Source organism: Scyliorhinus torazame, chromosome 8, assembly GCF_047496885.1.
Source record: "Scyliorhinus torazame isolate Kashiwa2021f chromosome 8, sScyTor2.1, whole genome shotgun sequence".
NCBI classification, from domain to species: domain Eukaryota; kingdom Metazoa; phylum Chordata; class Chondrichthyes; order Carcharhiniformes; family Scyliorhinidae; genus Scyliorhinus; species Scyliorhinus torazame.
This window is the reverse complement of record NC_092714.1, coordinates 249788013-249803572: the sequence shown is the minus strand read 5'-3', so window position 1 is coordinate 249803572 and position 15560 is coordinate 249788013. Positions and strand designations below refer to the sequence as shown.

The window sequence follows — 15560 nt, the reverse complement described above, 5'->3', positions numbered from 1 at the left end:
GGAATAAAATGCACAACAGTAAGTGGAATTATATTGGAAGACAATGTCCCCTGTAAAGTTTTTTCACTATACGGAGGCATTTGAAAGCACGACAGCACATGGCAGCACCTTAAAGGGGACAATTTGTGAATGCCTTACACATTTCTGAATTACTGCATGGAATTTACAGGGAACATTGCTGGTATGTTCCATTATTTTAAATTCCGGATTTGCACAGGCACATTCTTGACCATTTTATAACAGATTTCATGTATGTAGCATCCTGTGGCACTTAAAGGAACATAGTCAGGCAAAAAATTGACAGCTGCGAGGAGAAATTAGGACAGGTGATCAAATCTTTTTCTAAGCGGCAAGTTTTAAATTGCATCCTAAAAGGAAGAGTATTGGAATTGGTGAGCCTAATGGCAAGGTACTGAAAGCACGGCTGCCAATGTTGGAACAAAGGAATTAGGGAAAGTGGAGGAATGTCGAGTTTCCCAAGGCAGTCACAGAGATAGAATGGGGCGAGGGCATGAGGTATTTGGACAAGAGGATGAAAATATTAAAACCAAGGCAATTCAACGTAGGTCAACAAGGTTGACGGAAGAGTGGCAGCTGGTATGATTTAGGATCCAGGCAGCAGAATATTTGATATGTTCAGTTATGGAAGATAACTGGCTAGCCAGGAGACCTTTGGAACAGTTGAGACTGGAAGCAACAAAAAGCTCGAATAAAGGTTTTAGCAGATGGACAGAGGTGTGTGATATTAAGGAGAAGTACCAAGTCTTTGTCATGGAAATTATATGGCATCAGAAGTTCTACTCAAAGTTATAAAGGTCACAGATGTTGTGACACTTGCCCTTGGAGGGGATGAAATCAGTGGTTAGGCAACAGCGTGTGTGACAATATTTAATCGGAGGAAATTGTTGTTCGTCCAGGACTGAATGTCAGACAAGTAGTCCGACAACACAGAGGCAATCACTAACTAGCTGGAAGCCTCGCTTACTTTTCATTCATGGTTGAATTTTATTAGTTTTAAACCTTAAACAATTCTATACATGACAAACATTAAGTACCAAACACATTATAGTTGTTCAATAACTGTCTTTGAATAGAATCTGACCACAGAAAGCCTAGACTGGCTTCAGGCAGCAGGAACCAATGGCAATTTACGTTCTCATAAGAATCACCAACGTTTGCAAAAACAAACTAAAAAATGGAGTCAAGTCGTGCTTCCACCCCCATCCCTTTACTGGTGTAGTAAGTACGTGACATGCACAGATGCTGGTTGTAAATAAATTTAGCTCAACAATGACCTCAATTTGAAATGCCATCTAAACATTTAGCCCCAGAGAGGTTTACTGCATTCTTTCTAAACAATCCCTCAGAGAAGGGGTCAACCTTGCAGCATATTTTCCCATGCATGTTTTTATAAAAAGAACATGGGATTAGCACAAACGTTTAGTAGCCTAGTGACCATGCCTGCTCATACCAGGGACATCCAAGGATATACTTATACTGAAGGCTTTTTGAAACGGTTTGCACTTCACAAGAAATGTGAGGAGTGGACCACGCAGCCCATCACGCCTGCTCTGCCAATCAATACGGGCTTCAACTCCATTTTCCTACACACTCCCCATGTCCTTCAATTCCGAGAGACACCAAAAAAAATCGGTCCATCCCAACATTAAATTGATTCAACAATGGAGCACCCAGAACCCTCTGGGATAGAGAATTCCAAAGATTCACAACCTGCAAGAGTGAAGTAATTTCACCTGTCCTAAATGATCACCCCCTTATCCTGAGACTGTGCCTCCCATTTTAGATTCCCTGACATGCGGAAACACATTAATGTGAAGGTGGTACAAATAAAATTTAGCTTGACTTGATTCTAATCAAGTGGCAAGAATCTCCAGAATATGAAACTTCACAGTATTTCCATTTGATGCTATGCAGAGCCTAATCATAGATCATAGAATTTACAGTGCAGAAGGAGGCCATTCGGCCCATCGAGTCTGCACCGGCTCTTGGAAAGAACACCCTACCCAAGGTCAATACTTCCACCCTATCCCCATAACCCAGTAACCCCACCCAACACTAAGGGCAATTTTTGACACTAAGGGCAATTTATCATGGCCAATCCACCCTACCTGCACATCGTTGGGACTGTGGGAGGAAACCGGAGCACCCGGAGGAAACCCACGCACACACGGGGAGGATGTGCAGACTCCGCACAGACAGTGACCCAAGTCGGAATCGAACCTGGGACCCTGGAGCTGTGAAGCAATTTTGCTAACCACAATGCTACCGTGCTGCCCATTAATGCCAGTGCAACGTAAAATCTTTCCTGGGGATCAATTTGACATCTGGACATTTTTATAAAACCCACCCATACCCTACAATTAATTTGTTCATAAAAGATTGCCCAAGCTCTGTATGTCTTCACTGGTCATTAAAGTGAGTATCATGGAGCATCACGAATTACACACAAGATTAAAGTCAGTGGTCCCATTAATTTGCATTCACCCCTTTTCATAAAGCAGCAATAATAGGTAGAATTCTATTCACTCTGCCGCAGGAAGGGTTCAATGCTTAGTTGGACACATTTGCCATGTTGTATATAATTGGAAGTGATGCATTTCACTACTGCATTGCAAATAGTTTATGAATTCTTGCAGTTACTCTTTGAAAATGACTGCAAATCAATAAGACAAAAGATAGAGAGACAGGTGAGTATTCTAAATCAAAACCAAATAGATATGAACAGCAAAGAATCCTTGGCTGGAATTTTCCGACTGTTCGCGCTGGCAAGATCTTCCAGTCCTGCCGATGGCAAGCCCTTGGTTTCACAGCATCGAGGGGTGCATTAAAACAGGAAACCCCACTGACAGCAGCAGGACCAGAAGATCCCGCCATCAGCGAATGGCAGGCTGTCGCCACATGGAGCGAAAAATTCCGTCTCTTCGTCATCTCCTAGCTTTTAAAATGTGTCTAATGAAGTTTAAAAAAAAATAACTTTAAACTGTCAGAGGATACTTTGCAATTTCCTAGGCACTAAACAAAGGTTAGGAAAGTAACATAGTCAAGAGTGTCTGAATTAAGGGTGACCCTTTTGAGGGTGTACGCTATTCAGTAAGATAATGGCTGATCAGGTCGTGGCCTCAACTCGGCAACATACCCCCGATAATCTTTGGCTCCCTTGTTAGTCATGAATCTACCTAGCGCTGCCTTAAAAATATTCGATGGCCCTGCATGAAGATCTCCAAAGACTCATGATCCTACAGAGAAACGATTTCTCATCTCCCATCTTAAATTACAGACCCCTTATTTTTAAAGCCCCAGGTTCTGTCGAAAGTCGGTAGAGATATATTGTGACAAATTCTGTTAAGTTGGAAGTCAAAATTAATCACTTAGAAGGCAACCAAAAAATAAGTTACTAATGCACTGCAATATAATCGATTATTTGCTGAAAGCAACTTTTTTTTTTTAAACACTCAAATATGTGACAAATAACACTAACATTATGTTGACACTGCAAGGTTGTAAAACAGAATACTAGTTCAGAACTTGAATGGGGAGGCATGTTGCCAAAGCCAAAATAGTTTAGCTTTATTTTCGATCAGATCACCCCATAACCTTCTAAATTATAGTGCAAACAAGCCTAATTTGCAATCTTGCCTCGTAACTTAACCCCTGTAGTCCAGGTATCATTTTTATAAACCTACATTGTACTCCCTCCAGGTCAAAAATCTTTCCAAAGGTGTGGCGACCAGAACTGCTCACAGTACTCCAAGGGTTTTGTACAGCTGCAGCATAACATCTGTCTTCATACTGCAATCCTCTGGATGTAAAGGCTAGCATTCCATTAGTCTTTTTGATTATTTTCTGCACTTATTCATGGCACTTTATCGATCTGTGCATTTGAACCCCCAACTCTTTGTACATCCACCGTATTTAACCTCATCCCATTTAGAAAGTACTCTGCTCCATCCTTTTTTGGTCCAAAATGGATAACCTCACACTTACTTATATTGAATTCCATCTGACACAATTTTGCCCATTCACGTAGTCTGTCAATATCTTCTCTCATTGTATGTTATCATCGGGACTGTCTACAAATAAGCCACTTTATGAACTAGACAGATTATCTTAAATTGTTTGCTGTGCAGCTATTAGTACACTTAGGATTGATTATCAAGTGCTGCCCAACCATGGAATCACATGTAACAGTAAACATTTTCGTTTGGGTTTTGCAAGCCAGGTTGGCAGTGTATGGTCTGTACTCTGCCTATTACCATCAGCTGAACAACATGCTGTTTGATGTTCTGCCTACCACAGAATTGCACGGCGCCATCTATGAATTTCCGTGCTGGTTCAATGCCAGACATCAAAGGTCCCATGTCCGAGTGATTGACTGATCAAATCAATGCAAGGTTGACGGTTAGTAACAGCCCCCTCTTGCAAAACCCAAAACAAAACCTCCACCGTTAATGATTCCACGACTGTTCAGCAAATGCAGCACAAACTAGTGTGTTAAATGCTATACAAACAACCAATTTAAAATCATCAGTTGAGCTCGTACTGTGGCTCATTTATGCTCGCTAGAAGCAACATACATTTATACGCAGTGACTTGTTATCTGCAAACAAAATGAATATGTTCAACCTTGCTCCTTTTTTCAATTACCAGGGATCTTCATAATTCCCCATGGCAATGTCTAGACCAGGGTTGCCTCACCAACCAATCAGCACCAGTAGTGTAAATCGTAGTGATTGTTTAAAAAGAGGTATACTTGCATTTGCCCTGCCAAGTCCAAGATGAAGAGCATTGGCAACTTGTCTCTTTTGAGCAATATTGAAATACTAGTTATAACTGCACAAGACTTTTAAAGCTCAGAAGAAAAAATAGTCTTAGGTTTTGAAGCTTAATCTTTGTGAATTTTATACTGAGTCAGTGATCGTGCCTGAAAGCCGAGCTACTTTGGCCTGGTCAGATTCATTTCAACAGGCTCTGAGCACTGCATTAAAATGTTTTAATGTCAATGCATTGGCACCATCCCGGCTATTTACATAATATCTTCAAAATCATCCTCCCTTTCCCGTTTTGCTGACAGTTTTAATACAATTCTACACACTATTCAACAATAGATGGTACTGTCTGTCACAATTGCACTCTTTCTGCTGCACAATAGCAGCAACTAACAATCAACCCAAAACAGTCAGGAGAAAAAAATCATTTAAAAATGAGTCTTTGCTGTAGAGCTGAATTGCAGTAAACTTTTCTTGTCTACATTTCTTGCAGCCTGGCAATTCCTGTTACATATTTAATACTTAACAAACATGAAAGCAAGTTTTACATATACCCCTGATCATGGCTACCAGTAGTTTACACAGTGCAATACTACATAACTGAAAGATAGCATGAGAAATATGGCACTTCAATCACATAATGTGATCTATTGCTGTTCAAGGTTAAAGCTGCTAGAGCGGAATGGATATTTATCAGTACACTGCTCAGACGCTTCACTGTTCACCTCCCTGTGCCATCTTTCAATTAGCATTTATTTCCACTCAAGTCTTTTATTGCAACTGTTCAGTTTGTTACCCTGCCATAACATTTACTCAGTTTTTTCATCATACCGTGCTCTGATAACTTTTCTGAAGCAGGTCATCATGGATTATGTTGAGAGGTGTTAACAGAAGGGATGAGCACGTAGCTGGTTTATGCTGCTCATCAAGTTACATATGCAACAACAATTCTGAATTATTCTCCTTTTTGTACACTGCGTCAACGAAACATATGCCCTCTATTTAGGGACAAATTTAGGTGGCATGTGGTAACTTTTAGCTGAATACCACGATTAAAATTACTCAAAATAGAGTAATAGAAATATTGAAATAAACAGGTCCGTCTGCATGGACTCACTTTCTGAGTTCAGACTTTTAATCTGAGCCTTGGCAGAGTATCTACCATCAGAACGTAATTATTTTCAGATAAGGCCAGGCCTGTCATACTTCTTGGAAAATAATTCACATTTCAGCCAGCTTCCTGACAAAACAAGGAAATTTCATTTTAAAGAGGAGGATTGCATTTCCTATGGAATAGCAGAACTCAGGACGGCACGGTGTCACAGTGGATAGCACTGCTGCCTCACAGCGCCGAGGACCTAGGTACGATCCCCGCCCTCGATCACTGTCTGTGTGGTGTTTACATTCTCCCATGTCTGCGTGGGTCTCACCCGCACAACCCAAAAAGATGTGCAGGGTAGGTAAATTGTCTACGCTAAGTTGTCCCTTAATTGGAATAAAATAATTGGGTCGTCTAAATTTTAAGAAAAGAAAAGAAAATAAACAGAATTCGAACACTGGATTATTGAGTCAAAAATTACAGCCTGTTAACCTACAAAAATCACTCAGAACAAAATATGTTATGTTGTGTTAGCTATGACTCAATGCGTAGATGACCCTGGTGTGCGTTCACTCAGAAACTGATCTCTGGTCATTGTCCCCTCTTAAGCATATGAGAAAATAGGCCTTTTATTAAACATCTAGAAAACGAAGGTTCCCTTCCAACCAGTTCCCACAGAAAAACACCCCCCTCCACAGGTTAAGATGAACGGCGAGATCATAGAATCATAGAAGTTTACAGCATGGAAACAGGCCCTTCGGCCCAACCAGTCCATGCCGCCCAGTTTTTACCATTAAGCTAGATGCTAGAAAATGTGGACATTTTCTATACTTTGGAAGCCTCCTCACGACGAAGGAAGACATAAATGATGAAATTGATCAGCTCAGAGTTTGGTCAACAATGGAAAACAGAAAAGAGTATTTGAGGACTAAGATCTTAAACCATGAAATCTGAGTGGAAGCAATAGTCATCTCCAGCGAGGGACTGCCTGAGAGAAGCTTGGAGCCCCCTCGCTTGTCACCAGGTTCAAGTTCCACTCAAGAGGCTTCAGCACAAAAATCAACAGTGACATTTCCAATAAGTACTGAGGGAGTGTTGCACCGTCATTGAGTGTCATTTTTCAGATGAGGATTTAAACCGACGTCCCATTGGCCTGCTTGGATGTAAAAGATGTCATGGAACTATTTGAAGAAGAGGTGGGGCATTATCCCTGGTGTCTTGGCCAATATATAACCCACAAAGAAAAACAGATTATCTGATCATTATCTCATTAAAGTTTGCCTAATTTGTCTGCTGTGATTCATTCATTGTAATAGTATCTATATTTCATAAGTACTTCATTGGTTGTGAAGTGTTCTGAGTCCGATGGTCATGAAAGGTACAATATAAAATGCAAGTCTTCTTTTATATTTCAAGTGTTACCTTTTTGTTTTGTAATCCAATTAGTCTCAGGCATATTCACAACTCAAGCATTCTATAAGACTACCAAGATGCTAGGTTACTTCTGTTCTGAACTGAACAGGAGTCACAGTGGACTCGAAATGCTAACTCTGTTTCTCTCTCCACAGATGCTGCCACACCTACTGAGATTTTCCAGCACTTTTAAAAAAAATAATGCTTGATCACTTTATGGTCAAATAGTACAATTTAACTCACATTTGCAACAGTAAACTAGAACAATTTAATTTCAACATTGTTTGCTCTTTAAAACAATGTGCTACAGGTTTACTGAAAATTGATTGCTATTCATTTACTGCTCTATCTTTTTTTAAAAGGAGCGGTTGTGAGAAATGATTTTTCTTTTAAAATGTTTATCTTCAATTCTCCTAACATATGAATATGATACAACCTCAATCCAGTAACCATGAGCTTGTGCGCTCTTGGAACAGAACTGATAAACAGACCTGAATTATCAACACGGTCTATCACTTTGATACGCTACCATGGAAACGAAGTGGCTGCTGAGCGGAGGGAATATACATGCCCCTCAGCTTAACAAATATGAAAAAAAAAACAGTCCACAGGGAAGAGCAGTTTTTTTTGGTTAGTAAATTAAATGTTGTGAGTGCAGTTATCCAATTGTCATACAGTATCCAAAAATGCACATTTGTTTACAGTGACAGGTAACCAGTAAAAACATTTCGGGTAGGAACCAGGATCTTAAAAAGTAGCCAAATAAAATTTAGCAAGTATGCTTTGTCATAGCGAATGGTGCAATGCATCTTTTAAAGCTTAATTGGGCAAACATTTGAAAGTGGCCGATACTGGACTTTGGAAGATAATGTTTCAGCAGATTCTGTTTTTGATTGCTTTGGCCAAGAGCTGGTAGGTCTGATGGGTTGAATGGCATTCGTCTTATAAACCTGCATAGATACATGCTCAAAAGTGTGAAATTACTGGCGCAGTGGGTTAGCCCTGCTGCCTCACGGCGCCGAGGTCCCAGGTCTGATCCCGGTTCTGGGTCACTGTCCGTGTGGAGTTTACACATTCGCCCTGTGACTGCGTGGGTTTCGCCCCCACAACCCAAAGATGTGCAGAGTAAGCGGATTGGCTAAGCTAAATTGCCCCTTAATTGGAAAAAATTAATTGGGTACTCTAAATTTATAACAAAAAAAAAAGTGTGAAATTACAAACAGGAATATCATTAAATGCTTTTTTTAAACTTAGGACAAATTTCAGCGACAAGTTCAGCATTGGCCCAAGGCAAATTCTGTTCACACAGATGTGAACTGCATGTAAATCTGGAATCTGAATAATTCCAGTCAAGACGGAGAGAGAAAATGCCTGAAGGGAACCTGACATTCAAATATCTAATACACCTGCTTAGTTTTAACTCTACATGAATGTCAAGTGTGCTGACATTCTCTTTCCTCACCCTCAAACTCATTAAACATATATATTTCAATTGTTTCAAGACTGACGTTTACCCAGGCATAGCTAGAACTCTTTCTTAAAGAGTTCAGAGGAAACTTAGCCAACATTACATTTTCCGGCCTATATGGAACACATTTATGTGTTTTGAAGCAGTAGTTTCCCTGTGCATGCATCTTTAAATATATTGTACCAAAGATAAATGGGAGGAGAAACCTCATCAACGGACATAAAAGGAACTGAGGTTTAGCAGGTACTTTTAAGATTAACTGATAATAACCTATCTCCGCCTTAACATATAGTGACAACTAGTATTGTAAACAGACAAAAGATAGCTTATTAATCTACCACATTAATATGGGGCTGGTTTAGCACAGGGCTAAAGAGCTGGCTTTGAAAGCAGACCAAGGCAGGCCAGCAGCACGGTTCAATTCCCGTACCAGCTTCCCCGAACAGGCGCCGGAATGTGGCGACTAGGGACTTTTCACAGTAACTTCATTTGAAGCCAACTTGTGACAATAAGCGATTTTCATTTAATTTCATTTCACATTCCCAAAAAGCTCAAGTGACAACAGAATAAAATTTGTCAATTTCAAACTTAGAATTTACCAATATTGAATTTAATGCTCGTTTAACGAAATACCAGCAAAACTGGGCAAAGTTTTAGTAACTGAATAGGACTGTCCGGGTCCCATCCTTCCTCTCCACCCCCCGGTCAGTGTGCCCGTCTGTCCCACCCACCCTCCGGTCAGTGTGCCCGTCTGTCCCACCCACCCTCCGGTCAGTGGCCCTGTCCGGCCCTCACCCGGTCAGTGGGCCCATCCGGCTCTCACCCGGTCAGTGGGCCCGTCCGGCTCTCACCCGGTCAGTGGGCCCGCCCGGCTCTCACCCGGTCAGTGGGCCCGCCCGGCTCTCACCCGGTCAGTGGGCCCGCCCGGGACTCTTGCGGTCAGAGTGCCCGTCCGACTCTCTCCCGGTCAGTGTGCCCGTCCGACTCTCTCCCGGTCAGTGTGCCCGTCCGACTCTCTCCCGGTCAGTGTGCCCGTCCGACTCTCTCCCGGTCAGTGTGCCCGTCTGTCCCACTCACCCTCCGGTCAGTGTGCCCGTCTGTCCCACCCACCCTCCGGTCAGTGGCCCCGTCCGGCTCTCACCCGGTCAGTGGGCCCGTCCGGCTCTCACCCGGTCAGTGGGCCCGTCCGGGACTCTTGCGATCAGAGTGCCCGTCCGACTCTCTCCCGGTCAGTGTGCCCGTCCGACTCTCTCCCGGTCAGTGTGCCCGTCCGACTCTCTCCCGGTCAGTGTGCCCGTCCGACTCTCTCCCGGTCAGTGTGCCCGTCCGGGACTCTTGCGATCAGAGTGCCCGTCCGACTCTCTCCCGGTCAGTGTGCCCGTCCGACTCTCTCCCGGTCAGTGTGCCCGTCCGACTCTCTCCCGGTCAGTGTGCCCGTCCGACTCTCCCGGTCAGTGTGCCCGTCCGACTCTCTCCCGGTCAGTGTGCCCGTCCGACTCTCTCCCGGTCAGTGTGCCCGTCCGACTCTCTCCCGGTCAGTGTGCCCGTCCGACTCTCCCGGTCAGTGTGCCCGTCCGACTCTCTCCCGGTCAGTGTGCCCGTCCGACTCTCTCCCGGTCAGTGTGCCCGTCCGACTCTCTCCCGGTGAGTGTGCCCGTCCGACTCTCTCCCGGTCAGTGTGCCCGTCCGACTCTCTCCCGGTCAGTGTGCCCGTCCGACTCTCCCGGTCAGTGCGCGTGACCGTCCGTCTCCCCCGGTCAGTGCGCGTGACCGTCCGTCTCCCCCGGTCAGTGCGCGTGACCGTGTCTCCCCCGGTCAGTGCGCGTGACCGTGTCTCCCCCGGTCAGCGCGCGTGACCGTGTCTCCCCCGGTCAGCGCGCGTGACCGTTTCGCCCCTGGTCAGCACGCGTGACCCTGTCTCCCCCGGTCAGCGCGCGTGACGCTGTCTCCCCCGGTCAGCGCGCGTGACGCTGTCTCCCCCGGTCAGCGCGCGTGACCCTGTCTCCCCCGGTCAGCGCGCGTGACCCTGTCTCCCCGGTCAGCGTGCGTGACCCTGTCTCCCCTGGTCAGCGCGCGTGACCCTGTCTCCCCCGGACAGCGCGCGTGACCCTGTCTCCCCCGGACAGCGCGCGTGACCCTGTCTCCCCCGGACAGCGCGCGTGACACTGTCTCCCCCGGTCAGCGCGCGTGACCCTGTCTCCCGCGGGCAGCGCGCGTGACCCTGTCTCCCCCGGTCAGCGCGCGTGACACTGTCTCCCCCGGTCAGCGCGCGTGACCCTGTCTCCCCCGGACAGCGGCGTGACCGTCTCCCCCGGTCAGCGCGCGTGACCCTGTCTCCCCCGGTCAGCGCGCGTGACCGTGTCTACCCCGGTCAGCGCGCGTGACCGTGTCTCCCCGTCAGCGCGCGTGACCGTGTCTCCCTCTGTCAGTGCGCGTGACCGTGTCTCCCCCGGTCACTGTGTGACCGTGTCTCCCCTGGTCATTGCATGACCGTCTCTCCCCCGGTCAGTGTGTGACTGTGTCTTCCCTGGTCAGTGTGTGACTGTGTCTCCCCCCTGTCTCTCCCCCGGTCAGTGCGTGACCATCTCTCCCCCCGTCAGTGCGTAACCATCTCTCCCCTGGTCAGTGTGTGACTGTGTCTCCCCCAGTCAGTGCGTGACCGTCTCTCCCCCAGTCAGCGTGTGACCGTGTCTCCCCCGGTCTGTGTGCGACTGTGTCTCTCCCGGTCAGTGTGCGACTGTGTCTCCCCCGGTCAGTGTGCGACTGTGTCTCCCCCGGTCAGTGTGCGACTGTGTCTCCCCCCTGTCAGTGCGCGACCGTGTCTCTCCCCCCCCCCCCCTGTCTCTCCCTGGGTCAGTGTGTGACTCTGTCTCTCCGGGTCAGTGTGTGACTGTGTCCCCCCCAGTCAGTGTGTGACTGCGCCTCCCCCCCTCTGTCTCTCCCTGGGTCAGTGTGTGACTGTCTCTCCGGGTCAGTGTGTGACTGTCTCTCCGGGTCAGTGTGTGACCGTGTCCCCCCCAGTCAGTGTGTGACTGTGTCTCCCCCCTGTCTCTCCTTGGGTCAGTGTGTGACTCTGTCTCTCCGGGTCAGTGTGTGACTGTCTCTCTGGGTCAGTGTGTGACCGTGTCCCCCCAGTCAGTGTGTGACTGTGTCTCCCCCCTGTCTCTCCTTGGGTCAGTGTGTGACTCTGTCTCTCCGGGTCAGTGTGTGACTCTCTCTCTCCGGGTCAGTGTGTGACCGTGTCCCCCCCAGTCAGTGTGTGACTGTGTCTCCCCCCTGTCTCTCCTCGGGTCAGTGTGTGACTGTGTCTCTCCGGGTCAGTGTGTGACCGTGCCCCACCCCCCCCAGTCAGTGTGTGACTGTGTCTCCCCCCTGTCTCTCCTTGGGTCAGTGTGTGACTCTGTCTCTCCGTGGGTCAGTGTGTGACTCTGTCTCTCTGGGTCCCCGGTCAGTATGTGACCGTGTCCCCCCCCCAGTCAGTGTGTGACTGTGTCTCCCCCCTGTCTCTCCTTGCGTCAGTGTGTGACTGTGTCTCTCCGGGTCAGTGTGTGACTCTCTCTCCGGGTCAGTGTGTGACCGTGTCCCCCCCAGTCAGTGTGTGACTGTGTCTCCCCCCTGTCTCTCCTCGGGTCAGTGTGTGACTGTGTCTCTCCGGGTCAGTGTGTGACTGTCTCTCCGGGTCAGTGTGTGACTGTCTCTCCGGGTCAGTGTGTGACCGTGCCCCACCCCCCCCAGTCAGTGTGTGACTGTGTCTCCCCCCTGTCTCTCCTTGGGTCAGTGTGTGACTCTGTCTCTCCGGGTCAGTGTGCGACTGTCTCTCCAGGTCAGTGTGTGACCGTGCCCCACCCCCCCTAGTCAGTGTGTGACTGTGTCTCCCCCCTGTCTCTCCTTGGGTCAGTGTGTGACTCTGTCTCTCCGTGGGTCAGTGTGTGACTCTGTCTCGCCGTGGGTCAGTGTGTGATTCTGTCTCTCCGGGTCAGTGTGTGACTCTGTCTCTCCGGGTCAGTGTGTGACTGTCTCCCCCGGTCAGTGTGTGACCGTGTCCCCCCCCAGTCAGTGTGTGACTGTGTCTCCCCCCTGTCTCTCCTTGCGTCAGTGTGTGACTGTGTCTCTCCGGGTCAGTGTGTGACTGTGTCTCTCCGGGTCAGTGTGTGACCGTGCCCCACCCCCCCTAGTCAGTGTGTGACTGTGTCTCCCCCCTGTCTCTCCTTGGGTCAGTGTGTGACTCTGTCTCTCCGTGGGTCAGTGTGTGACTCTGTCTCGCCGTGGGTCAGTGTGTGATTCTGTCTCTCCGGGTCAGTGTGTGACTCTGTCTCTCCGGGTCAGTGTGTGACTGTCTCCCCCGGTCAGTGTGTGACCGTGTCCCCCCCCAGTCAGTGTGTGACTGTGTCTCCCCCCTGTCTCTCCTTGCGTCAGTGTGTGACTGTGTCTCTCCGGGTCAGTGTGTGACTGTGTCTCTCCGGGTCAGTGTGTGACCGTGCCCCCCACCCCCCCCCTGCCAGTCAGTGTGTGACTGTGACTCCCCCCCTGTCTCTCCTTGGGTCAGTGTGTGACTCTGTCTCTCCGGGTCAGTGTGTGACTGTCTCTCCTTGGGTCAGTGTGTGACTCTGTCTCTCCGGGTCAGTGTGTGACTGTCTCCCCCGGTCAGTATGTGACTCTGTCTCTCTGGGTCAGTGTGTGACTGTCTCTCCCGGTCAGTGTGTGACCGTGTCCCCCCCAAGTCAGTGTGTGACTGTCTCCCCCAGTCAGTGTGTGACCATGTCCCCCCCTGTCAGTGTGTGACTGTGTCTCCCCCCTGTCTCTCCGGGTCAGTGTGTGACTGTCTCCCCCGGTCAGTGTGTGACCATGTCCCCCCCTGTCAGTGTGTGACTGTGTCTCCCCCCTGTCTCTCCGGGTCAGTGTGTGACTGTCTCCCCCGGTCAGTGTGTGATCGTGTACCCCCCCCGGTCAGTGTGTGACTGTGTCTCCCCCGGTCAGTGTGTGACTGTGTCTCCCCCGGTCAGTGTGTGACTGTGTCTCCCCCAGTCAGTGTGTGACTGTGTCTCCCCCAGTCAGTGTGTGACTGTGTCTCCCCCCTGTCTCTCCGGGTCAGTGTGTGACTCTGTCTCTCCGGGTCAGTGTGTGACTCTGTCTCTCCGGGTCAGTGTGTGACTGTCCCCCCCCTTGTCAGTGTGTGACTGCGTCTCCCCCCTGTCTCTCCGGGTCAGTGTGTGACTCTGTCTCTCCGGGTCAGTGTGTGACTCTGTCTCTCCGGGTCAGTGTGTGACTCTGTCTCTCCGGGTCAGTGTGTGACTCTGTCTCTCCGGGTCAGTGTGTGACTCTGTCTCTCCGGGTCAGTGTGTGACTCTGTCTCTCCGGGTCAGTGTGTGACTCTGTCTCTCCGGGTCAGTGTGTGACTGTCTCCCCCAGTCAGTGTGTGACTGTGTCTCCCCAAGTCAGTGTGTGACTCTGTCTCTCCGGGTCAGTGTGTGACTGTGTCTCCCCCAGTCAGTGTGTGACTCTGTCTCTCTGGGTCAGTGTGTGACTGTGTCTCCCCCAGTCAGTGTGTGACTGTGTCTCCCCCAGTCAGTGTGTGACTGTGTCTCCCCCAGTCAGTGTGTGACTGTGTCTCTCCGGGTCAGTGTGTGACTGTCTCCCCCAGTCAGTGTGTGACTGTGTCTCTCCGGGTCAGTGTGTGACTGTGTCTCCCCCAGTCAGTGTGTGACTCTGTCTCTCCGGGTCAGTGTGTGACTGTGTCTCCCCCAGTCAGTGTGTGACTCTGTCTCTCCGGGTCAGTGTGTGACTGACTCTCCCCCAGTCAGTGTGTGTGTGTGTGTGTGTGTGTGTCTGTGTGCCTGCCTGTGTCCGTTGACAGCGGATATTGAGAGCAGCTCCCGGCCACCCACCTCTGCTTCTGGGGCTCCAGGCCGAGGAGCCCGGCGGTCTGTGCTGGCCCCAGGCCGCTCTTGGGCAGAGGTGTTCCGGGCCCCGAAGCCCCTTGCTGAGCGGCGGCCCCCTCGCAGAGAGTCTCGGCTCCCAGGCTGGCACTCGGCTCCCTCGGCAACGCGATGGCAGGTCCCACATAGGCGGTGCCCACCGGAGGCCCGAGCCGGGGGGTTTGGGTGATGACCGCGGCGCTCGGCACCCCGGAGATGCAGCTGATGCAGCCGAGGCCGACCGGGCCGCTCCGGCTGCTGGCCGAGGCCGCCGACACGACGGGCACCTCCACCTCGGGCCGGTAGCCATTGCTGACCTCCAGCGGCCGGCGGCCGTCTAGCGAGATGTTACTGAGGAAGCTGAGGGCGGCCTGTCGGCGCCGCGAGTCGGCGCGTTTCCTGGGCGGCTGCTGCTCCTTGGGGCCGCCACCGACGCCGTGTTTCACACTCGTAAAGCGAAGCGAACCGCCGCACGTCGCAGCCGCCATTATCCGGAATAAAGAGCGGCGGCGGCAGCGGCTCGGGGAGGGGCATGGGACTCCGGGGGGGCGGGACCTGAGACGCCAAGGGGCGGGGATAGGACTTCCCAGGGCGGAGCTTCAGCCGCCAAGGGGCGGGGATAGGACCTCCTAGGACGGGGATGCGACCTCCTAGGGCGGGGCTTGTGCCGAGGGGCGGGGCCTAGACCTGCTGGCCATTGGGCCGCCGCGGAGCCCGGCGCCACGCCCCCTTCAGCCGCGCCGCGCTCACCGCCCCATTGGTCCAGATCTCACTCGGGCACGCCCATTCGTCTGTGACGCCCCTGGATACTCCACCAATTAAAAAAACATACATTTAGAGTACCCAATTCATATTTTTTTTCCAATTGAGGGGCAATT

At 49.8% G+C, this 15560-nt stretch overlaps 1 protein-coding gene across 1 annotated transcript in view; it reads right to left on the bottom strand.

The window, feature by feature from the left end:
• The window catches only part of LOC140428522 (CDK5 and ABL1 enzyme substrate 2-like), a 42479-nt gene extending 27254 nt beyond the window's left edge, over nucleotides 1-15225 (bottom strand). The window contains exon 1 of the mRNA XM_072515080.1: nucleotides 14653-15225. Within this exon, the coding sequence (XP_072371181.1) occupies nucleotides 14653-15170 (518 nt within the window). The 5' untranslated portion in view covers nucleotides 15171-15225. The remainder of the gene's footprint in view (nucleotides 1-14652) is intronic.
• Between the last annotated feature and the right edge of the window lie 335 nt (nucleotides 15226-15560).